Here is a 26,935-nt window from a genome sequence, read left to right on the forward strand (position 1 = left end):
TACAAATTTCAGATAGTGTTGGTTATTTTTTTTTCAAATTCAATCAAACCTTGCGTAAACCAAGCCATACTAGATAACACCAGCGAAGGGTTAGGGTAGGCTTTAGAATAGTGCACATTTAACTTTATACACCCACGGTGGCCGCGCGGCTTAAGCGTTGGACTATCACGCCGTGGGTCCCAGGTTCGAATCCTGGATCAGGCAAGTACACATATTGTTTTTAAATGTGTGTCTATCAGGGTATGGACCTAATAGGTTGAGCAAATGGCTGACATCCATTTCTCGTAAAAAACAAAATCTGTTAATACAAACCTCTACTCTGTGGAGGCCCATATGATCCTATTAGGATCGGACATGGTCGAAAGAAAGAAACTTTGTTAGTCGTTTTCGTATTTGTTTTTAATGAACAAAACTACAATAATTTACAGATGGTGTTGGTTAATTTTTAAAAATCAATTAAACCCTGCCTAAACCAAACCATAATAGTTATGGTGTATTTTGGCGGATACGACAAAATTGTGAGCACTTTTTCATGCATGCTTATGCGTTTTCGTTGGATTAAGGATACATATTATTATTACAGTCATATTGTTGGTTCATTTTTTTTAAATTCATTATGACCTGCCTAAACCAAACTATAATAGACACAAATATTATTCTGTCTATAAAATATCTAAAGTTATGTATGATTTAATTGCATAATTCTAGATATTTTATAGATAGTATTTTTTTACTATTATCTATTATGGTTTGAATTGGAATAATTTTAAAAAAAAAACTAACCATACACCACACGATCTGTAATAATATTATCATGTATGTATTCTAAATTCAATTAAAACAAATAAGTAGGTAACTTTGACTGAAAAAGTGTGCACTGTTTTTGCCGGATCGCCCATATTATACCTAAATTATTATAGTTTGGTTTATGTAGGGCTTAATTGATTTTTAAAAACTAACCAGCACCATCTGCAAATCGTATTTTTAGTTCAATGAAAACAAACCATTAGTATGACTGACAAAGTCTAGTGTGCACTGTTTTTGCCGGATCACCCATATTATACCTAAATTATTATAGTTTGGTTTATGTAGGGCTTAATTGATTTTTAAAAACTAACCAGCACCATCTGCAAATCGTATTTTTAGTTCAATGAAAACAAATCATTAGAATGACTTGACTAGTCTAGTGTGCATTATTTATGTCGGAATCTTTCGCCACTGTGCTCTAGTACCTAGCGGGTTTAGGGACGTGGAGGCCCGAGACACTGACTGATTTTAGGCCCCCCATGATAAAAATCGTAAATTCAAATCACTAACGTAATCAGTAAAACATATCAACGTACATAATAATACTAAGTATCTCTTTCCAAGAATCATATCCTTTAACTAAAAATAATCAGCATTGAAGATTGACACATAATTAATAAAGTGGTTTATTTTTTTTATGTACACGTACCTACATAGGTATCTGTTTGAGCGGTTATGTTATAATTTTTAAAAACGTCTGTGGGTCTATTCTATACGCAAAGCGGATATCGACGATAGTTTATCATATTTATGTATTGAGGCTGTTAATTGTTACATTAAGTTAATCGTCTAACTAAACAGTCAAAAGTGCTTTATTTAACAGCCATTTTCTTGGGTGTGTTAACTTTTAGAGCGAGATAGACAGTTTTGTTAAGTTTAGACGGCTAACTTATTGTAACTATGATATTAAGTACCTCAATAAGTAAAAATTATAAACTACCGTCGATAGCCGCCTTGTGTATTTTAATAGACACACTGATTTTACTTGCAGGTTGCAGAGATTTCATTGTGGTCCAAAATGCCGTGTCCACATTGCCAGCTACTTGTTGCCAATGTGGAAACGGCTTAACTCGTCGGCAAAGACAACTGGCAACTGACAACTGACTGGGTACTGGACTCTGGAGTTTAATGGCTTTTCTGCCATTCATTAATTGTCCTGATGGTTTCGGTCAACTATTTTTCGTACAAATTACACGTAACCTCAGAGTAAGGATCGTGTAAATTATATTATTAATGTGCGGTTAAACTGCGAAACCTAGATTCGCGTCTGTGGTAATCTCGTCAAACAAAGAAGATGGAGTCATACAGTGTACTGACGACATCCATGTCAAGAGCTTCGCTGAACTTTGAATAAAAAAACACTCTCTTTACAATATAATATGAATAACATAAGTATGTAAGCATTACGCAAATAAATTCGAGATAAATAATATGCAAAAGATAATAATATACTTACACCAACGACTTGTCAAGGTAGCGTTTCTCGAAACTCTTCACTCTCGAGATTCTATCTCGCAATTACAGAACACTCAGGACATTTTTTAATGTGTAGGTATATTTTATTGCTCATTCTCTCTCGTAACTGTAATATCACTAGGGATTGCAATACCGGTATTCCAGTATATATCAATACCGAAATACCGGTTTTAAAAATCCAAAATACCCGGAATTTTCGGTATTAAGAAAGCACACTCGTTATCGTTTTTGAAAATGAATTATAAGTTATGTTCTGCTAAAATCCAAATATATTGAATCAATCCAACAGAGGTCATCAAATATATTTATATAAGTAATTGTTGCGATGAATTATCATAATATTATTTCGAAATAGAAAACATCCGTAACAAAAATGTTCAATTATTCTATAATAATTATTGATGACTGTACAAGCGTTGAATTTAAGAAGCTTTTTCTGCAGCCGGACTTATTTGCACTTGAAATTATGAGAGCTTTAGTTAAAATTGTCAATATATTCAAATTATTTGTAAAAAATCACTAGTTCTACAATTATGATGAATACATATTTTTAAATGTCAACATAATAAATGTAGGTATGTAGGCTTTTGCTATAAAATAATATTTTAAAAAGATTTTAATAGCTATATTTATTGATAAGCACCTACTTCTGTTTTTTAATGGTTAAGAAATACTGGTATTCAATAAGAAATACCAAAAAACCGGTAATAACATTTTCATTCAGTATTCGATATTCACTTGTGTATATATAAATATATGTAGTAATAAATAAATAAATAGATACCTAATATAGGTAGGTATATAAAAAATATATATTCAGAATATATTACATTATTTTCATCCTAGAGCCGGAGTGCAAAGTTATGAAGCATATGAACAGTCAACCGATTTCGAGTGTGGAATGTGGGATAAACTTAAGCGCGTGTTAAGAATACGTCATTCTAAGCTTGTCCTTCGTTCTGACAACTGCTCTCGGGTTTCAGGAGCGTCAGTGCTACGTCATTCAATCAGCTATGAAAATTAATGTTCATATAGAATCTAATAAAATTGGAGACCGTATAGTATACGGTCATCTCTTTCCGATAAGAAAGCTTACAGTGAACTACACCACAGTGAAATGTTTTACGTACAATTTACATGTAACCTTCAAGATGTGGGGCCATGATGGCGAAGCTGGTCGCAGAACAATCAATTAATAAATGTGTATGTGTAGTGATACACCAGGGACACTAAGCGACCACAGGGACGTTCTAAAATCCCCTGAATCTTCATTAAATTCGGCGGATGTGCGTGGTAGCTAAGAACCAGAAATCGAGAAGAGTGGAGGTAACTGGAGAGGCCTCCAATCAACAGTGGATCGACCCCGATTAACAATGATGAAATTCTGAATCGCTTATAATGATTATCGTTGGTTTTGCTATATTATAAATGTTATGTAGCGAGTACGCAAACTCAAGTAGTTTCTACAGACGCAATAACTTGTACGTACGTTTTTTTGTTGTTGTTCGTCGTGTTATACGGTATATATTAATAAACCCTACACATAATTATATTAATTTAACTTAGACTTAATTACAGAAACTTTCAGGTTTGCCCAGACAGGTAACGTAATGCATATTTTCATAACAGTCAAGCGGTTACAATTACCTATTATAGATACGAACTATTGAGTGACGTATCAGGTTTTATTACAATATTATACTTTCTAGTTGATTTAGCTCATTTATCAGACAGTATGAAATAAACTACTTTAATTCTGTATCCCAAAATGAGTGCCACTCTATTGTCTAAGGTGCCACTAGTATAATGTCATACATAATTTGGAAACACCTCAAAAAGGGTTTTGAAAAATATATGGCGCCGTACAGGATTCAGGAATTAGGGGTATCTATAGCTCTATCAAAAAAAATGGTTTATTAAAATTATGTTGATTGGTAGTGCCCTAAGTAGTGAAATTCCGGACAGCATTTTCAATCCTGACGGAGGGTAGAGGGAGGGGTAATTCCTGAAACCACACATGTGTAAGCTTCAGACATCCCGTCATCAACCAGAAGTCACGAAGGGTGGAGGTAAGCTGTTAAGATCCGACTTAAATGATACACACTAAACCTTGTCAATCAAACGTATTTGTTTTCATTGTTCTAAGACCATAATGTGTAGATAGTGTTTGTTATTTTTTATTACAACGTTTTTATTAGGTCGTATTCTTATTTGTCCGGTGGTTGTTTATCCAGTACAAATCTTGCAATCGATTTTCAACTAACTTCCCGACTAGCTAGACATTTGAAACTTTTAGAATATATCAGAACACGATGCCAATGCATTCTTTTAATACTTTTAGCCATCTTTAAGTGGAATTGAATTCATTTTCAGTTAATTCTGTTTTGTATGAAAAGTTATTTCGGAAGAAATCCGTAATCCAATCCACTATTATTGGTTGCTAGGAGTCTGGGGTCCTAGCAACTAAATTATTAATATATACGTGCGTTACTATGGAAATCAATATGAAATGTCAAAATGACATTTCAGTATTCTCTATTTATTCAGTATTTCTATCAAGTACAATAAAAAGTTTTTAATTGTCAAGTTTATATGATTCAACAGAAAATTTAAAAACGTTGTATATAAAACGTTCTTTTTATTTTGTAATTATTTAAATTCAATTAAGCCCTGCCTAATCCAAGGCATACCTAGATAATAGTCTAAAAATGTTCGTTTATCTATAAAATATCCAAAACTTTGCCATTTTAAATATTTTATAGATAAAAGAATATTATTTATCGATTATGGTTTGGTGTAAAAATAAAACTAACCAATACTATCTGTAATATTATATATTCCTTCAATGAAAACAAATAAGTATGAAAGTATGACTGAAAAGGTGCCCACTATTTTTATTGGATCGCCCGCCCATAGTAAGTATACTTAAATTATTATGGTTTGGCTTATGCAGCGTTTAATTTTATTTTTAAAACTAACCAGTAGGTACCACCTGAAAATGACTGACAAAGTTTAGTATGCACTATTTATGTCGAATCTTAACAGCCTACCTCCACACCTCGACACTGCCATCCGGCAAGTTTTGTGGAGCGCAGTATCCACGTGTTTCGTAAGCGCCAAAACTTCAAAGTTATTACAAAAACCACCAGAAGAAGTCCAGGCAATATAAACAAAACATAATTGGCGTGAAAATAATCATGGCGTGCTCATATATTATTCTGAAACTAAATTAACATTGTCTGCCTCACATTAGTTATAAATTTATAATTTATGATAATTGATTGTTTTATACATAAATAGTTCAAACATGCACAGATGAGTCCATGACTGAATTCATGCCGTTTCAATGTCAACTCTTTTATTTTAAAATAACAATCATATTAAAGAAGTTTGATTCAATTATGCCAGAGCTTCCCAATGTGCCGCGATTGGGAAGTATGCCATATCATATTGTTGGGAACAATAAAGACTTCTATAATTTTCCACCATATATCTCATTGACAACCTTTCCCATCTAGGGCAGTGGTTCTCATGTACGGGCCTGGTCGCCGCATGCGACCACCAGCGCTTTACAGAACAATATTTCAAAAATTTATTAACACAATTATGAAATTGGCTGCATACACATGACTTGTCTTAAATTTCTTTTTACGCTCAAATGATCCATAAGTATGTGCTGCGTTTTTGTGATAAGATCATGTGTGAAATAGTCCGTTTCTGAGAATACACATCAATTGTCGATTTTCCTACTACTGTATACTGTGAAAGATCATTCAGTGTAATGGACTTCATAAAAAACAATTAATATCGAAGCCAGTTGATAGATGTAAACTTAGAAGCAGCCATGCGGCTCGCATTGGAATTGAGGAGTATTGAGGAATTTCCATTTGCACTATTTTTAAATAAATAGATATGTACTAAAATGTTCAACTATATTTTATTGAATGGACTTGTCTATAAATAAATTGATCCATTTTTTTAGTAAATAAAATTTATCTTTAATTTTTTCAATCACATTAAAAGTGAAATTTGGTGCGGCCACCAGACGTTTCCATAGAACTGTCAATGTCAATTGTGCGGCCACAATTAAATTCCACGTGAGAACCACTGATATAGGATCACTACCAATTAAAAAAGGTCACCTTTAAGTTTTAATTATCGATTAGGATTTACAGGTGGCTATAGCAAGCATCGATCTAAAAAGAAAACAATGTATTCTACAAAACATTGAAAAACCTATGGCTTTGATTTCATATTATGTACGTTCAGCATTTATAATATAATTAATATACCATTACGAAAAACCTCTATCACAAGAAATTGCATCTAGCTTGCTTCAGTTGAAGCACCTACACAAAATTATATGTCAATGACTTAAGTGTGGCGCGAAAAATGTATTATTTGAAATACAGAAGCATCATGACATTTTATATTGACTTGGGTGATTTTTGCATAGGGGCACGACGTGTATAGTTTCTATACTATACCTGTATTTTTTTATAATTTACTTAGACCGATTTTCAATAAACTACGCTTGGTGTCTGGTACAGTTTAATTACATTATCACCTGCATATAAATATGTGTCATCGGCAAACAAAGGATGCGGAAATATTTCAATTTCCAAGAAAACATGTAAAAAATATTATATAATAATTTAAACACGAAACACGGCCAAATTCTTATAGATTGAATTAGCATATTATTATGCTCGTGGATGCCAGGAAAAAATGTGTTTCCAGTGTTAGAACCCCTTAATTTTTTAAGGTTTGATTCCAAGGGAAAAATCGAGTAGGCTTCGGTTCCATCAATTCAAAAAAAAAAAAATTTTATAGTTAGCAATAATTAAATCATACTGGTTTGCGATGACACTGTGGTAGATACATCTCACCTGAATAAATTACATGCCAACTCGGTTATTACGATCCCGGAAATAGCGAGATCTCGGATGTAATGAGGAAACATTCGTTGAAATTTTAGTTTATGATTTTCTCCATACATTTATTCACTTTTATAACGAGCTCCTTATCGGATATACCGAGCTAAAATATAGTCAAAAATTTTCCTAAAGCTGTTTATGTGTCGATCGTTTAAAAACATTACGACCCTAAGCAATAAAATTCGACCGGACAGGATGCCGCCGGGGTAGGAGTACGTTTATGATAATAGTTAAGTGTCTAAGTACCAACCTAATTGGTGTATTCGCCGATAATATTGAAAAAGTATCCATGCATATGGTTGAAATTCCATGTAAAAAATCCAAGATTTGTGAAGTCAGTAGGTACCTACCAGCGTTCATTTCAATAAACAACTTCATTCGTAGTTTATGAATGCCATGGTTTCGGGGAAAAAATCTAATTGTGTATTTTTGTTGGTTAGTTGCGACTTTTTGTGTTGTGTGGCCGCTCATTTAACTATACATATTCTCGAATATTACGAGGAACGCTTATAACGAGCAAATTCAGTCGGTCCCATCTTCCTCGCAATAACCAAGTTCGACTGTAGTTCAATTGTCAAGTTCAGCAGCTCTAAGCCAAAAAATACGACAGTCTGTCACCTAAAATTATATTGTCTGTCCCCTGGTTTTCGAGACATTTTGGCCCTGGGACCAGTGGCGGCTCGACGACTTTCTAGGTAGTGGGGTTTAGCCATTAATTATTAAATTTACATACATACCTACTATTTCATATTATACACTATGTACCAAGCTACTTATAATAATATGATTTTATTAATGACGAAATGATAAGTTTTCAGATTAAATAATATGATTATCTGAGTCGTTACTTAATCATATCTAAAAATCGTGCTTAAAAATAATAATTATTATAGAATTACCATTATCAGTTTTGCACAACGACATACAGCGAGCGTTTTTACTCACCTATGGGGTTATTTGATTCGCTCCCCAGTATGCGTGATGAAAAATAAAAGCCACAGATTTCTTAATTTATAAATAGGTGTCACCATGAAATAGGGCGTATTGAATTTAATTAATCATTATAATACCGCGTAATCGTATAATAATAATAACTATATCTATAAAATTGCGACGAGTCTAGATGGATAAAATAAATTAAATAGTTAATGTAATTAAGAAGGTATATTATGGCAATGATAAAAATATCTGACGTGTATTTTTGACATGATCACGATGTGGGGATGGTCCCTACGAACCCTTAAGGTAGAGCTGCCCCTGCCTGGGACCGTCTGCTTTGAAGGCGGTGGCTAAAGGTCGCTTAACTGATAAAACATGTGACTGCCGTTCAACTGAGTACCTGAGACAGCGAATAATTACATAAATCCAAATAGGTAGTGCAGTCGATACTATAGGTAGGTACTCTTGATGTGTCCAGAGGTCTGAAGGAGGTATTTTTATATACTTTGAGAAACCTAGTATAGCATGAGTTTTATAACTATTGTTATAGCGGCATGACTTCTAAAAGAGACCCATAGATGGCGCGGCCCATTGACTGGACACCGCGAGTGCTATGTATGTATACAGATTAGGATTTAACTCTATTTTGACTCCGTAATTGATGTCTCTCGCAGATCTCTCACAGTCTATAGCCAGTCAGTTTAGTCTGATTAGCTCTGACTATTTTAATCATACATGTCCTCTATTATGATACTAAGCACCTTACACTATCGAGATTCTTTACTAATGATAAGTATTGTATCTAGTTGTCAAATGCGATACCTACCTGAACCGAACTAATCATTTGGCAAGGGATTCCTGATTATTTGGTCGAGCGAGTCATCTTATCTTGTTAATGCGTTTTCGTGTACCGTTTGAAGTATTCTCTGTTATAATTAATTAAATATCTGTAACTGTTAATAAATACAAAACCGGTAGTTTTTTTTCTATTTTACAACGTTTTTATTAGGTCGTATTCTTATTTGTCCGGTGGTTGTTTATCCAGTATAAATCTTGCAATCGATTTTTAACTAACTTCCCGACTAGCTAGACATTTGTAACTTTTAGAATATATCAGAACACGAAGCCAATGCATTCTTTTAATACGTTTCACCATCTTTAAGTAGAATTGAATTCATTTTTAGTTAATTCTGTTTTGTATGAAAAGTTATTTCGGAAGAAATCCGTAATCCAATATTATTGGTTGCTAGGGGTCTGGGGTCCTAGCAACTAAATTATTAATATATACGTGCGTTACTATGAAAATCAATATGAAATGTCAAAATGATATTTCAGTATTATTTCTATCAAGTACATTTTTTTTGATCGTTTAAGCTAGGCAAGTCAAGTTTATAATATGATTCAACAAAAAAATTAAAAACGTTGTATATAAAATGTTCTTTTTATCTTGTAATTATTATAACTAAAACATACTATAACTGGCGACCATCGTGCGCCCAAAATGTTTCTATGTTATAAATAAATAAAACCCATTTCGAGTCAGGGTATGGACCTATTAATTTGAGCAAGTGGCTGACATCCATTTCTCGTAAAAAACAAAATCTGTTAATGCAAACCTATACTATGTGGAGGCCCATATGATCCTATTAGGATCGGACATGGTCAAAAAAAAAAAATTATATTAATGTTTTTTTTGTATATTTTTTTTTCGACCATGTCCGATCCTAATAGGATCATTTGGGCCTCCACAGAGTAGAGGTTTGTATTAAGGCTATACCTCAGTTGAGGCACGGTCTAAAAAGATCTTCGCTAGGCGATGCGTGGATTGCGGGTGCAAATGAGGTACGTCAAACGAAATATAATTTGCCATATAAATCCAACATGTGTCCATTTAATGTTCTGTTTATTGATCTATCAGTAACAATAATAATATATTCATTGACATGTTTTCTTTTTAAAGTAAATGGGTAACGTTTTTAATCATCTTTACACGATTTAAGAATTAATTCGCCCGTCGCCATCACGAAACAAATTGACGTGTTTCCAGCTCGACGTTCTCTCTCCGAATGGCAGCGACTCCAAAATTTCGTCGCGCCTATAGTTGAAAATTATTTGCTGTTTCACTGATTTCACCTTAACAGATTTTGTTTTTACGAGAAATGGATGTCAGCCACTTGCTCAACCTATTAGGTCCATACCCTGACTCACACACAGATTGAAAAACAATATGTGTACTTGCCAGACCCAGGATTCGAACCTGAGACCCACGGCGTGATAGTCCAACGCTTAAGCCGCGCGGCCACCGTGGATGTCAAATTTGTATATAATTAATTAAATAATCATAATAAAATCGTTCCAGAATGTCTGTCAAATGTGATACAAATAGATTGTACAAATCCAGTGAAAACGCTGTGGACATTAGTAATTAGTAATACCTACCAAACTTCAATCGACTTCGTCTGTATCTGATTTAAAACCGCAAAACATTTTACCAACAAAACAGAGCATTTGACTATTGCGCAGTATCCGAAAAAGATATTACGTGAACTACTGTAACTTGGAAGTGAATTTGGCACAGAAAACTTGTTATACAACATTAAAAAGTGTCGGATTTTTCTTACTACGGACGATTTTTATTGTATGCCGAACAGGAAATAAACATCGGCCATGCTTTAGTGCAGTGGTTTTGAAACTTTCTCGGTTCACGGCGCCCTCACTAGGCATATAAAAATACTATCGTGGTGTCTTAATATATAATAATATGTCCAAGGCCGTGTCAGGAAACGTGTACGTATGCAGTTCGCCGTATCACACTTCAACGTGAAATGTTGTATCGGAAATATATAGCCGTATATTAAAGTCGTATAGAACTGACTTAAAATTCATGTCTAAATAAAACTACGGTTCTTGTCGGTTTACTTATACTTTACAGGAAGCCGGCAGCAAACAAATGTTGAAAATAGCCGATATACTGGATTATAATATATAGGTTAGGTTAGGTGTTCATTCTTGAATTCATGAATTTTGCCAAAATAAGCTACGAAAATTGAATTAATGTTCATATTGAATCTAATAAAATTGGAGACCGTATAGTATATTGTCATCTCACGGCGAACTGTGGCACGGTGAAATGTTTTACGTACAATTTACAAGTAACCGTCCATGGCTGCCAATTGAAAATTAGATAAGTAAACCAAGGAATTTTGACTAGGCGTATAATACGTTATATTTTCTATGTCATTTAAGAGCCATCAGTGAAACGGCAAATAATTTTCAACAATAGGTGGGACGAGATTTTGCACTCGTTGCCAATCGGAGACCGGTTGTCGAGATGTGAGCACGTCGGCTTGTTTTGTGATGGCGTCGGAGGAATATATTCTTAAATCGTGTAAAAAAGATGACTAAAAAACGTTACGCATGTATTCGAAAAAGAAAACATGACAATAAATATATTATTATTAGTAGTAATATAACAATAAACGTAACATTAAATGGACGCATGTTGAATTTTTATGAAAAATTATGTTTTGTTCAGTACGCATCGTTTGCACAATCTGCGCGTCGCGCAGTCAGTAGTATCAAGTAATAAAAGATAATTATTATGTTTGACCTTCGTTGCGCTAAATCTGATATGGTTTGATCGAACGTCACGCCCATCATCCATCCTGAACTTTTCACTTTCCACTATTCATCAACCTCATATACCATCCATCAAAAGTGTACCGTCCGTTACCAGTGCGTGCGTGCGTGAACACCGAAGCGGCTCCAGCGCCCGCCAGCCCTCTCAACATAGAAGGTCAGTGTCTGGTATCCCGGTTAAACCACCTATCACAGCATCACCTTCAAATTACAGACCACTGCTAAAAGCGCCACCAACGTTCATTGTGATTAATTACTCAAGTGCAGTCATAAACGGTTTTACACAAATATACAGGATAATCAACTAAATAATAAATGGCGGCTCTCGTGGTGCAGTGGGTTAGGCACTGGCCTTCCACCCGAGAGTTCTGGGTTCGATTCCCGGTCATGACAAAAACATTTATGTGTTTTTCTCAAAGCCTGGGTGTTTGTGATTGTTCAAAATTACTAACAACCACCTTGTACGAAAAAGCAAGGACATAGTTATTAATAATTCTAAAAAAAAAAAAAAACTAAATAATAATGCCGAAGTGCAGTAGTAGAACTCACTTGTAGCTAACTTAATTAGTTGTCCCTTTTTTGCTTCACGCACATTCAACAACCACTCTTGGATGCGACCGATCGCAGCACTCAGTGTTCATCGCTAGACTCAAAGTGCGGAGTGTCTGGGTATGGGGAATGTACCCAGAAAGGGCGGGGTGAATTTAGAAGTCAACGGAATTTTCTAAATTGTAATTTCCCCGCCTCCCACTACATTAAAAAATCAATAATAAATTAGTATGGATGTTGCATCGAAATGGACCCCCGCATACAATATTTTGTGTCTGCGCGCCGGTCACTGGATATATTTACAGATAAGAACAAAATCATAATATTATTAATGCAATGCCCCCCCGAATGGGGCCCCTATTATCACTGACATTATTGACTTGAATATCAACTTAATCGTACCTAGGTACATATTCGATTAAAATAAATATTATTAATAAATGACACATATTTCATAAACAAAGACTTCTGCCTCATTCCCAAGGCAGAAAAATACGTGAAAAATGTTTAATAATAATAATAGTATAAAATAATAAACAATGATAATAAAATGATAATATTATGTATTGATAACGCAAGAGTAGATACCTATGTAACTACAACAATCGTATACATAACTATGCTGAGTTCAGGGTTGCCAAATTAACATTTTTCTTGCCAGATTCAGCATTTTTGAATAGGCATCCAGCTCGCAAAATTCGCATCTGGCGCATGGCGTTAAATCTAGTGTTTTTCCATACCGCAAACAGCTTAAACCTTCTCGTAATAAAGCTAAAATATTATACCAGATTTGCTTGAAAATCAACATGCTGATCTTTTGTGCCTTGTATCTTATAAATAAAATAAATGCTACATACCTACAGGGAACTTAGAAATAATGGGAACTGAAATACCTAACGGGTAAGGAGTAGCAGGCAAACGATCTCGAGTAAGGACGAATCCGGGATAAACTTTTACACGTGTCAAGAATACGTCATACGTCGAATACTGGCAACCGCTATCGGTGTATGCATTGACGCTCGTTTAATATTGGTGTATTACACACACTATTGCACGTGCATACTGCGTGTTCCATTTTCGTAGGACACTCACACATTCAAAACCCTGCATCAAAATGTATAGCCTATCGGAATTCTATTTATTAATCTGTTCTGTGATATACGAAATGCGTGTCCGGAAAATTGTATGGATGCAGTTGGGTATCACAGCTCACCGTGAGATGTATTGACAACGGTGGCCGTATATAATTAAGATCAAATGCATATAGACTTAAACAGTTAAAAATTAGTTATAAAGGCCATCGGAATAAAACAGAAAACAGAAGAAAATAGGTAGGTAAGCAAATTAGAAATACAATCAAATCATATAATAATATACGTCAGAAATGTTCCACGAACAATGTGTCATTTCTTATTTCAATGCTATACGGTCATCCCTTTCTGACAACTCACGGTGAACTGTGATATGGGAAAATGTAATACGTACAATTTAACATACGTTAGAGTTAATAGTGTCCGTTGTCAATGTGTGTTTGCCTTTTGGTGAGTATAAAACATAAATCCATTAGAATTTAAATTCAAATTCCATCAAGTACCTTCGGTCGATGGTATTAATATTAAAACTTCTTACTTGCATAAATTTTATGACACGAAATTTGTTGTTCTTGTAAAAACAATGTTAATTATAATATTATTTTTTGAAATTCTAGTTTCTGGATAATTATCATAAAATCTAGTATTTTTTCTGACGTCTGGCATATATTTGTGAATGACAGTAATGGCAACACTGAATTATTGAGTATCTAAGTATGACCAAAGTACAAAATGATAATAAGCACCGTTTTGTTAAATTTAATACAATAATCTTTTCAAGCGATTTAGCATTGAATCGGGTAGCGTAATTCGTGATAATTTTCATTTTGAATTCACCACATTACGCCACATGGTAGACTTTATCAGGTCATGGTCATCATCAGCCAGGAGGTAGATATCTATTATCTACCATCTTCTTTTGGCGCCGTCGACAATCGAATGCTGGCAGGGAACCAATAATTTGCAATACACTTTCCTATCCTGGGTTAATCGCATCAGATTCCCAACGTCTTGGTCATTGAGTCACATACGGAGGTTATGTAGCCACGAGAACCGCTTTCTACCTACGTTTCTGCTGCCCTCTACTTTTAGTAGCTCGTCCTAAAACCACCTCATTGACAATGCAATCAGTCTAGGATATCTTAATGTGCAGTCTTCTTATTGCCCGTGCCTTTAAAGTACCAGGGTTCGACTCCGTAAAGCAGTACGGGTATGGTGTAACACCTGATCGCCCTCCATTTTTTTCAATAGTGCTTTTTTGCCACTTCAATCCTGATCTGAATCTAATGGTATGGGCTCTAGTCTTCGTGTAGATGGCAACCGATTAACATGGCCAACCTTTTGCATACCATGCGACAATTTTTTTTCACAGACGAGTTCAGATGCACCATACTACTCAAGCACCTTTTCTACCTTCTTACGTTCACGGTTGGGGTTGGAAAATAGGAATAGGGGTAGGATATGCTTCGCTTAAGTGAGGAAAAGGAATAGCTCAATCACGCAATTAAATTAATTAATTTATGCCAGTTCAAAAAACACACCTTTATTGGAGCACCAATCTACAATAGTCAGAAATGATCTCTTGGGCGAGAGGGTGATCTATATCGTGGGCTGATGGTGCTACAGCTGATGATTTTTTTTTAAAAATGAACCAACAATATGTGTAATACTAACGTATTTTTAATCCAACAAAATCAAATAAGTATGAGAGTGCACAATTTTTTCGTATCGCCCAAAATATACTAAAACTAGTATGGTTTGGTTAGGCAGGGTTTAATACATTTTTAAAAACTAACCAATACCATCTCTAAATTGTAATCTTAGCGATGGTGCCCACAGAACGCGTCGAGCGGGCGAAGTCGGCGTATTCATAACCATAATCACACGTCTCTCGCCGCGCATTACCCTTCACCTATGTAATAAGCGGCCCAAGCAGCACAAAACAATTATTTTTACAGCGTCTCTCATAAGAAAGCAATAAAAATATTATATTATTTCGGGGCTTGTAATAAATATTTACGACGACATTATTCAACCAGCGAAATATAATGACACGGAATAAAATAAAACAATGGGTTCTCTGTTATTAAATAATTGCTTTTGGCCCGTCGATCGACGACGCCTCAAGCAGCGTAATTTTGGTAGCCGTGTTCAATGAATGGACTTCTTTGTATTTTCATTAAATCGTATCGCCGAGAAGTGAAAAACGGTGACTCATGCGGCAGGCGGCGCGCAAGGCATCGTTAAGTCCAGTGGGCGCTGGCGTATTTTTTATGATTTACGGCGCCACTTGTAGAAATTTTGCGCGAGCGCCGCACTCGCTGCGTCAATGGGCTTTATGCCTTAGTATAATAAAAACAAATACTTATGTACGTATGACTAACAAAATTTAATGTGCACTGCAGCCTACCTCCATCCTTCGCTACTGACATAATATTGTGTACTAAAGTGTCGTGGAAATAGAAAATGCTAAACAAAAAGCACTATAAATCACAGACAGAAATTTTATTCTACGTAAAGGTGGGTAGGTACTCACTACTTTGTATAGATTCCATCAATTTAACTGGCATCTTGTGCAATTCAATCACATTTTGCAAGCAAGTATATTTTACTGACAATATTGTTCAATGCCCAACAATTTAATATTACAATCCTTCATCTGCGGCCTCTTACTTTCAAATCTCGCTTTCAATAATATTTTACGACTTCAGTTCATGTAAGTACCTTTTCCTTATTTTCTGTGTACTCTGCATTTCACTATAACGTAATAGGTACATTGTATCGCTTGTGCCAAGGCCTTCGTTTGTATAAAATCACATGTTGTTTGATCTAGAGCTGGAAATGGAACCGGGCCAACCTTTTATTCCGAATCCTGAGATCCCAAAACCGCAGCCGTGAGCGCCTACATGAACCATTGAACGAAATCATCGACCCCCCCATCACAGTAGAAATTGTAGAAGCCGGTCGGCACGGCATACCTGCGCGGGGTATAGGATGGGTTCATACTTAAAACTGGAACCGGCGGTAATAGGCGCGAAGGCTAACCCTTTAGAAATGTTGCTTTCCCAGAGGCTATACTGTTTCTTAATTTTGTACAGATACAGTACCTACACCGTATTATTCCAGTATTTTCAATATTTATATAGGTACGGTATGGAGGTCCGTTTTTCTATAATTAATTCCAAATTAATAAATAATCATTTTTTTGTACAAGTCTGTTTACACTTTACTGGAAGCCAGACGGAAACAGCGGCAATTTTCATACCAGATTTCGGCGAAATTCATGAATTCAAGAATGATAACCTAACCTAACCTAACAAATAATCTAGTACATCGGCTATTTTCAAAAATTGTTTGCCGTTTGCTTCCACTAAACAGACAAGACCTGATTTTTTTTACTAATGTGGTTTGCCTACAAACTTTGATGTGTATATGCGCATGGAAAATTGTATATGGAAATACCTGAGTTTTGATATTAAAATAAAAAAACTGTAAATATACCTAACATTTATACATAAATTGAAAACACCTCAAAAATAGACCTACTTATTAGAAAAAATCTTTTTAAAGAAATACGATGCCGAGCAGGTCTCCAACACGCATCCGTTGGATTCAGATCGATGTGCTTTACCAATTAGGCCACCTGCATCCTATCCAGTGACGTCCCTAGGCAAAGTGTCGAAGCAGACTTAGAATGGTACCTATTTTGTTATTTATTGTCAGCTAATAAACCAAAAATCTTAAAATTAACATTACATACACACCATCCAATTAGAATACGAGCATTTTCGCGAAAACCCTCAAACAGTGGTAGTTTTTGGTACGTGGAGGTCTGTGTCGTTGATAGGTTTAGTTTAGGGGCAACTCCGTGATCTTTATGTGAGCGATAAACCGCCATTGCAATATGTAATACAATTAATAATACAACAACAATTATGTTGTAAGCATTTGTTATGCTTCGGTAATATTTTAAACTTAGTTGATTCTTTTTAATGAAGTTTCCATATCGTACCTATGTACGTCTGCTTCATAGAAAATCGACACTGCTCTCAAAAGTTGTAGTATTTGTATTCATACCTTTATTCGCCGCCCTTTATAATAGACTGCCCCTATGCAACGCATAACCTGCCTACCCCCACGGGGCGTCACACGTCCTAACTAATTACGACGAAATTAAATGTTAGTAGATACCAAAGAAATTGAAAGGGGAGGAGTCCAATCTCTTTGGTAGATACCTATATACAAATAATTTACGTAAATATTGGCGTTCGGATATTGTTTTATGAATCAATATACCAATACAGGTGGTACTTCTCGATTCATGGCGACGTTAGGATCTCTCTAAATTGTAGTCTTGGAATCAATGGAATCCAGAGGGTGCGGGTTCGAGCCCTATTAGGCGTCATAATTTTTTAGAAGGTATGTATGTTTCCGAGATGTTTTCAAAGATTATTACATTCTTAAATATTGTGAATTATTCGCTGAGTAAAAAAAATGTTTATAAAATGTATAAATATAAAATAATATAACATTCATTTCCCGTAAACAAATATGTTTATTAAAAAAATCTTACTTAGTCGGGCAGGATCCATACCTATCGAATAATGAACACCAACGACAAAAAAATACATTGTCAACAGTGTTGTTTAGTTTAAAAATATAGGAAGCCACAATCATCTATTTTGATTTCTAACTGACGTACCTATGAACAGTTGTATCCTGTCAATTATTTGACGAATTTACGTCGAATCAATGACCTCTTTATCATTTAATACAATTGAAATTACCAACGGGAATGTAAATATATTCACGTATTCTTTTGATTTTTAATTGCAGTGACATATCCGAGCGCTCATCCATATTATAATATATACAGACACTACGTAAATATACTAAATATAATGCATTATATTGTATAAAAGGACTATGTAGAATGCCAAGTCTGGTGATAATGAACCACACTCAAACGATAAATGAAAGCGAAATTTAAAAATTCCGATCGAACGTGATATGGGAATGGCATATTATAAACAAGGAATTTTTGCGAATTTCTAACTTACCGCTCTGCGGTAGACTCCTAATCACATTGACAGCTGCGTGAAACTTCTGTTCTGTTGTCATTGTGGACGTTGGCACTCACAAATGTATAACGAGATGGTATGACAAGGTAAATAATTGATCAATTCGCGCTTGACAATACTGCGGACAAAAGATTACAGCTGTCACTGTTCACATCATTCGCGATCGCAAACAAAACTGAAAACTGACGTATCGAAACTAAATGCGAAACGTCAAAATGCGCCTGCGCTGGAGTTGCCAGCTAAATTTAATTTACGAAAATCCAATTAATGTGACACAAAAATAAAATTGCTTTAAAAAATATTTGAGTAGGTACATGGTAGGTACCTAGGTAATTACTAAGATTACCCACATCATTAATAATTCGTGTGGTTCAAAGTTGAATGTCAGCTCACTATTATCTAAAAAATAATAAGCGTTAATTGTGTTAAAATATGTACCTAAGCATATTATTATTTACAATGACTCTTGACAGTTATTTTTAACTAATATTGTTTTAAATTTTGTACCTACGTTGGTACAACATTTTTATGGTAACGAATATAAAAGGTGAAAAATATTGTACATAGGTACCTGCGTACAGGGTCCAATATATTTGGTACAGACCTACAAACTTATCTGAAGAATGGCAAAAAATGGAACTACAAACTTTCATCGGACGCCATGTTGAAAAAGGTCATTTGAATGTAAGATTTTGCCAGATGGAGTCGCGATTGGGTAATTTTCGACAGTAGCTCCCCCATTCATTCACTAGATGATAGGTCTGTACATTTAGAAATAATATTATTATCTATGGTAGATATTATTTTCGTATTATTAGTCTATGGAAGTTTTTCTGGCAGCACTGTGAACAAAACCATTCAAATTCCAATAATTGTTTAGCCGTTGAAATTTTGACGTTTTTATTCAAAAGTATCGTATCAACGGCTACCTCTTCAGTCTTCTAAGTGTTCTGTAAACTTCGCCAGATTTTGATAAATGTGATAAAACCACAAATAGCAAATACCCATCAACAATGAAGCCTACGTAAGACGCTATATTCTACTATATTTATCTATTGCCTTGATCTTAATCTTTGAAAACGGCCGTTCAACGGCTATTGATTGATGTCATGTTGTATTGTTTTTCTTATCAATTCTTCCATTATTTATGCTACGTAACTATCCAACATGAAAATTTTAACTGAGATTGAAGCCTTCGTCACGGTTTCTGAAAGTGTTTGCAGTTATCGTGTAGGTAGAAGTTATTTATTGGCGGGTGGTTTAGTTGGGTAGTTTTATGGTACCTAATGCAAATGACACCCGATTGAGATTAGTGCGCGTTGTTATGAAATCCCTTATAAGCTAATTACTAATGATATTCAATATCATATTCCATGGGCTTGGTAGTGTTCCGAGTAACTTTCTTTACCCTCTGACACTTCACCTTCAGCCTAGGGCACACACAAAGTCGCGCTATTTCCTTTGACACATTACCACGTCCTGCCATGTGATACCTGCAGCACCTAGATCGCTGTAGGATATGGGAGTGTTGCAATGGCGACTTAAACCTTACGGCCATACCACAAGGGTGTCAAGTGAAGATGTGTCCGTGAACATAATTATTACCAATAACTTTTTTTTAAATATTACAGCCGTTCAAAGACACCAGGCAAATTGACAAAGACGCCGTCGAAGGAGAGCATTGCACGCGCTCCTGTGAGGGTGTACTGCAGAATCCGCAGACCACCGGCCCCGAGACCCCCTCCGCTCGGCACCAATGGCAATACGCCCCTGCCTCCTCCGCAGCCCTGTCTCAGGGTGCTGTCGCCTACTCGGGTTCGGCTGTGTCCACCTCATGACAGGGCCGCCCTCAACAAACCACAGGACTATTCCTTCAGGGAGGTTTTTACACCAGCCGCAATCCAAAATGAGGTAAGTTTGTATACTTCACTGAAATTAGATTCAAATTTCAATGGCGCACCCAGGATTTAATATTGGGGGGGGGCCAAGGAGGAGAATATAAATTAGTCCCATAGGCTCTTTTTCTTCTTCACAGCCTAATTTATCGTTTATCGGTCTTTTGTCTATTGCACTCGGTGTACCTACATCATGGTCCCCACATCCTGAAACGGGCCCTCAGGCTAGGATATTTGGCGGGCCCCCTACCTACCGCTAAGATTAATGGCAGTGTGAAAAACTACATTAACGTTTTTCAAATTGTGTTTTAGTTCAAATTAAGGGTATATAAAAATATATTGCACAATTATGTAATTGAAAATGTTCATGGTCATGAAGTATAATAAGGCGACTTTTTTTTACTATTAAAGCTAATTTATGATGTGTGTTTATCTCACTTATCTGGTCAATCCGACATGCCGGGCCCCCAGGCTAGAACCCTGTCAGCCATGACCTACGCCACTCCGGAATTAGGGTGGACACCAAAAATTTTATGACAGTTCCATTAGGGGTTGTGATACACCCCTGTTACAGGCGGGCTTCGGGGTGCGCCGGGGTGGTCCTCGTGATTCGTCAAAGCAAAAACATCACGCGATAAAATTTGGCCAATCACGAGAGTCCTTTTTGTTGAACGGCGTGGGTACGCGAGATTTGAAAAAGAAAAAAAAAGTTAGTGAGCGTCTGGTTTTCAAATCGTACGGACCTGACGACTACAACTGTAAAAATCCCAAATATAATTTGTAAAACTAAAAATTAAGAAAATATAAGAAGACCACGTTACGAGCACGAAAGGCCGTGTTTTATTTACACTCCAATCGTTTAACTCTCCTTTTTTTTGTGAATCCGGGGTTCGATGGACACCTGAGCTAGCCGCTGGAACCCGGGTATCTCAGTTGGGTTTCTAAAAAAACCTGACATTAGTGTTTCGAAATTTTTGTGTTAAAAATTAAAATCTAAGAAATTTTTCTGTAAAGGGTGCTGGAGAATTACAAATCATTTTTTGCCGTGTTTTTATTTGTCTAAGCCCAAAGGTATAGTTTATTGGCTTTCAGTTTCAATGTTTTAAATCATTCTGATAATTTTCATGTCAGGAAACCCCTTGCCGCCGCCCCCCCCCCCCACTGTCAAATTTTATAATTATTTTAGATGGAAGTTCGATTTTGAGTCCCCCATGACAAGTATATCTTTATTTAGGTAGGTACATAATAAACACCTCAGAAAAATACATAACCACAAAAATTATTCTGAAAAAAATACGATGCCCAACGTGATTCGGACCAGCGCCCCTGGAATTCTCCAAATTTTAGTTATAACGTACTTGCACTTGCTAATAATTTAATAAACTATCTTTTTTATTCAACTAGTAATTCACGACATGTTCAATAAAAGAATGTTCTTATGTTCTTAATGAACAACGTTCTTATGTTATAATATTACTTATATTCTTTTTTTTTACATTACAACATGCCCTGAGGCACAATGACTAGTAGAAGTAAAGTAATCACAAACGCCCAGGCTTTGAGAGAATCACATTATTATATTATTGTGACCTCACTGGGAATCGAACCGAGAGCTCCCGGTAGAAAGGCCAGCGCTTTACGCACTGGATTACGAGGGCCGGCAAGCGATGCGCTTTGATTGTGCATCAGCATATTGAATTAAGTTTGTAGACTGCCACTCACTTGTAACACTGTCACAGAATGGATGTAAGGGTATTCAACTTGGTTGATCCCACTCGATTCAAGATTTTTTTCTAAAAATAATTGTGTAGGTATTATCACACCCCGATTGTCCCCATTGGGGATGTCTCTGAGGGTCTAGAGAAGCCGGAATCGTTATTGAGCTGACGCATAGTGAGTGTTGATTGCAGAAAAAAAAAAAAAAAAAATAATAGTAATATTAATAAAGCCGGCAATGCTGTAAATCGCGGCCGTTAAAAAAATATCTGCAACGTCGCCATTGTAGACCGCTTTCAGCGGAAGAGGTCGCTGAAACCGCTGTCGAAAACGGCGCTTCTCGCTGAGAGCGAAATGGAAAATGGCTGGCAGACGCTATTAGACAACCAAATTGTAAACATATACATTTCGTCCAACGTAAAAATTATTTAAAATTATATAACATGTAGTAGCCAATGTATTAACGTAAAAATAAATCTTGCCGTTTCTTACTACAATTCCGGTGTTTTAATTTGTTCACCTCCGAAGTCCTAATCTCAGACGAAACACCATCACACTGATCGAGGATATGAATGCCTCTTCTCGCTCACGACTTGGACGGAGATGTCAGTATGTATCTATGCAAATATTAAAGTTACATTTTGTTTTATGTTATTTCATTAGGTATTCACGAAGGTGGCTCTGCCCTTGGTGGAGAATCTCATCAGGGGAAAGAATGGATTACTGTTTGCCTATGGAGTCACAGGAAGTGGGAAAACTTACACCATGACAGGTGAGATTTTCCTTACTATATTAACACTGCCCCTCAGAGGATCTGGTGAACCCATACCACACCATTTCCCTCAGTCTAACACTTTGTTTCTTACCCTGAATCACCCTGCATTGCGAATTTGCTCTAGTAGCATTGCCGAAAAGTTCGCAGAGGAATTTGTGACATTATACCTATTCTTATGAGAAAAGAAAACCACGCTGTTACACTGCGAATGCATGCCGCCCAACCAGCATGTAGAGGACACATTCCAAAAAGTTCCCAGATTCAGAAGAAAATGGGCAGATCTTGCCAAGATATTTCTAGAATAAGTGCATAGGTTCCCAATGTAGGTGTTGCAGAGTGTTAACGAGTAAGTGGGCAATAAGGAATATATATACAGTAAAACCTCGTTAATACAAATTCCACGGGACCGAAAATCGAAAAAAAAATCGAATTACGAATTATGAAATGTATGGGGGGGGTAAATATTACAATTTAAAAAAAAAAAAATGATTTTCGTCAATATTGTTTACGATCATAGATGTACCTACCAAATTTCCGGTTCCGTGTGTGTTAATGGGTCACAAAATGTCAGGATTATTTCGAGTGCTTAAAGTCAAACAACGTTATCTACAAAAAAATGTTTTTTTTTTTTTTTGAGATAACGTTATTTTACATTTTCGGCTACATGATAGTCTAACAACGTTATGTCAATCTTTTCTAATTTCTTAAATCGTCCGTAAAGTTTGACGTTAACTACATAAGTTACCCTTGTTTTCATATTTTTTTAAAAGTATTCCTATAAATTTTAACATCATCATAAGCAAGATAAATGTACAATACACAATAAATTATAAAATATGAACATTAGGTTTTAAATAAACCTTTCCCTTATTGAGTTACAAGAATCTAAAAAAACGATTTTTGGTTCTCCTGTAAAGTTGCACTTTTGTAGATAGTGTTGTTTGACATTAAGCCCTCGATTTTTATTACCTTCTTAAAATAAGTAATTAATGATTTACGAAAAGTCTGTCACAATCTTCAATGACTGGCTCATGAAATGGTGTCCTTTATTACGATTTATTGAATATTTTTATATGCCAGGACTCTGAAATAATTTCGAATTACGAAATTTGAATTAAAGGTATGGTTTTATATAAAAATAATGTTCAAGGGACTTTTTTTTCGCGAAAATTTCGAATTATCCTTCTTTTTATTAACGAGGTTCTTCTGTATATATATGTAGAAAGGTTCATTTACCCGAGTCACTGCGAATGACCCTCCGCAGCGAATTGGATTCAGGTAGGTATTCACTTTTTGTTTGCACGTGTCACCGAAAGTGAAATACTCAATTTAATCCGAAAATGGTGTCAAGTGAAATAGCGAACACAGATATCACAGAAACAGCAACCGAGAACCACAAAACAACACTTTGTTTATTACAATCAGTATGTATGTACTATCAAATATGACGTGTGGACTGCAGGAACATCTATTTAACCGGTTGGTTTTCAATTATTCAAAATGACAGTTTACATACCTATGTAAATATGAGGACAGTACTCAGGAGCGCATGTGTGGCGTGTGCACATGCGCGGAATCATCCCCAGCGATCAAAAAATGATCCAAAGTAGAACAAGTTCAACTTCATTCATTTTTGATTCCGGATGATCACTTTCGATGATTCGTTGATAAATGTGCATTTACACGGGTCACTGGATGATTCCTCCGTGATGATCATCAAAAGTGAACCATGTAAACTGGACTTAACGTGAGAAATCAGTGAGACAAAACCTGACTCATTAAATTTAAATTTCAAACTGCTATCATTGGACAAAGTCAATGAAAATTAAAATGACCTAGTATTTCGTCATTATGGTTTTTTCTTCTCGCCAACACGGTTGTTTCCTAAAGTCAGATGTTCATCTTGGAAGTACAAAAAGAAAACTGAACTTTACCTACATTGCAATAAGGGTGATTCTTACAGACTTTGTCATGTATAATTTTTTTTTGGACAAAGTATGTACTCATTTTTCCCTTCAGATATTATTTGGAATGGTCTAACTTATCGCACCGAATATATTAATTTTACTCTGACTACAAAATCAACCAAACTTGCTTTTTCATTGTGTGACGTATACTGTGTCATAACAAACGTTAGGCACTCTTCAAAGTTGTGCTTAGTATCCCAGGAGCAACTCCCCAAGACCTTGGTTGATGTGCACTGGAGTGCACCTATTCTGTTATAATATATCGCGGGTAATCCTCGATGAGAAAACACCTCACTCACCCGCAGACTTTTTAAAAGTTGAGACATTTCGAAGACATGGAGGTTGAATCGACATGAAAAGCTCTTCCCTTTCAACCGATATATGGGGACACTCCCTTTATCATCCCGGAGTAATCATGAATCTTAGTTCAATGAATCACAATCTTCGTACACGCTGTAGATCTCATTGTTTCCAGGATTGTATCATTCTCTCGATATAATAACTTATTGGTCACGTCACAGCCGATGAGGATTGACAAAGACTATTTTTTTAGGCGAGCCTCACAATGTGGGAATAATGCCGCGCTGCCTGGATGTCATTTTCCAGACAATTGAAACGGCGCAGGCGAGACGCTTTGTCTTCCGCCCCGACCGCGCCAATATGTTCGAGGTTCAGTCGGACGCCGATGCAGCCCTCTGTAGGCAGCAGCAGCTTAACAAATTGAGCTCCAGATCCGCTAAGAAGTGAGTACATTCAAAATATCTGTAATGTGTACAAGAATAACATCATTTTCTCGTCAAGGCATTCACTCGAAGAAAAGTTGGGATTTCTGGTCACGTAAAAGCAAGGTTACAAATTAAAATTTATGTACATAATTATAAAGAAGACACGTGGAAGTACACCGAATGAGCTAAGCAGACCCTATTTTAAGAATTTATAAAACAATGCCCACCTATACTCATCCTCGTGTAGGTGGAATATATCAACATCCAAAGCGATTTGGTGGAACAGAGTTATTGCCCTCCGAATAAATTGGCATCACCAATGGCAGGTTAGTTCTGCATCTTGGGAGAACAAACAACTATTGCGCCCGATTTCTAAGACATTTATTAGGGACATACAGGTCAATACTACCAAGAATGGCAGAGTTCTCATTTACACCACATATAAGTCGAAAAAAAAACATTAAATGTGTATTCAGTCAAACTTGGTTATTACGATCACAGAAATAGCGAGATCACGGATGTAATGAGGAAACATTCGTTGACAATTTTATTTCATGATTTTCTCCATCATTTATTCATTTTTATAACGAGCTACTTCTCGGGTATGCCGAGCAAAACTGTTAATGTGTTGATTGTTTAAAAACAACATTTTCGACCGTAAGCAATAAAATCCAACCGGGCAGTTAACTAGACCGATGCCGCCATGATCGTATTACGTTTATGATACTAGTTAAGTGTCTGAGTACCTAGTTGGCGTTTTCGCCGACAACATTGAAAAAGTATCCACGCATATGGTTGAAATTGCGTGTAAAAAACCCAAGCTTTATTCACTTCATTACAATAAACAACTTCTTTTGTAGTTTATGAATGCCATGCTTGTTCCGGTGATTTTTATGTTGGTTTTCAGATTTTTTATGTTCTATGCTTGAATAGAACATGGCGCGAAAAATGTTATATTATAACGAGTAATGCTTATAACGACCAAAATCAGTCGGTCCCATCTTCCTCGTAATAACCATGTTCAACTGTATTTTTATCTGAAGACTGTGATGTTATGAACGTCTAGAATTAATAGTTTGTAATGTGTATTTTATTTTTTTTGTTTATTAATAGTTTAGTAGGGTTATTGAAGATTATTACGATTATTTCAGGAACAATTCAAACCCCGACCTGGCGCTCAGCTCATCGGAACTCTCCAAGGTTGAAGGTCTGAACGATGACTGCCTGTATTCAGTGTTCATAACCTACATTGAGATTTACAACAACACCGTGTATGATCTCTTGGAGGAAGGGACTTTGGGAAGACAGTGAGTTTCTTTGATTATTATCAATCGTGGA

The 26,935-nt window shown here is 35.8% G+C and overlaps 2 protein-coding genes across 2 annotated transcripts in view; one reads left to right on the plus strand and one right to left on the minus strand.

Annotated features, from left to right (window-relative positions):
- The window catches only part of LOC147074769 (acyl-CoA-binding domain-containing protein 4), a 74,712-nt gene extending 55,981 nt beyond the window's left edge, over window positions 1-18,731 (minus strand). Inside the window, exon 1 of the mRNA XM_085942606.1 lies at window positions 18,499-18,731. Within this exon, the coding sequence (XP_085798732.1) occupies window positions 18,499-18,559 (61 nt within the window). The 5' untranslated portion in view covers window positions 18,560-18,731. The remainder of the gene's footprint in view (window positions 1-18,498) is intronic.
- Window positions 18,732-19,404: 673 nt separating this feature from the next.
- pav (kinesin family member pavarotti) overlaps window positions 19,405-26,935 on the plus strand; it is a 30,884-nt gene continuing 23,353 nt past the window's right edge. Inside the window, exons 1-5 of the mRNA XM_085943247.1 lie at window positions 19,405-19,543; window positions 20,151-20,430; window positions 22,794-22,902; window positions 25,426-25,615; window positions 26,749-26,904. Of these exons, the coding sequence (XP_085799373.1) occupies window positions 19,533-19,543; window positions 20,151-20,430; window positions 22,794-22,902; window positions 25,426-25,615; window positions 26,749-26,904 (746 nt within the window). The 5' untranslated portion in view covers window positions 19,405-19,532. The remainder of the gene's footprint in view (window positions 19,544-20,150; window positions 20,431-22,793; window positions 22,903-25,425; window positions 25,616-26,748; window positions 26,905-26,935) is intronic.

Source organism: Rhyacophila brunnea, unplaced genomic scaffold (assembly GCF_057557595.1).
Source record: "Rhyacophila brunnea isolate RB1 unplaced genomic scaffold, BYU_Rbru_1.0 scaffold_15, whole genome shotgun sequence".
Taxonomy (NCBI): Eukaryota; Metazoa; Arthropoda; class Insecta; order Trichoptera; family Rhyacophilidae; genus Rhyacophila; species Rhyacophila brunnea.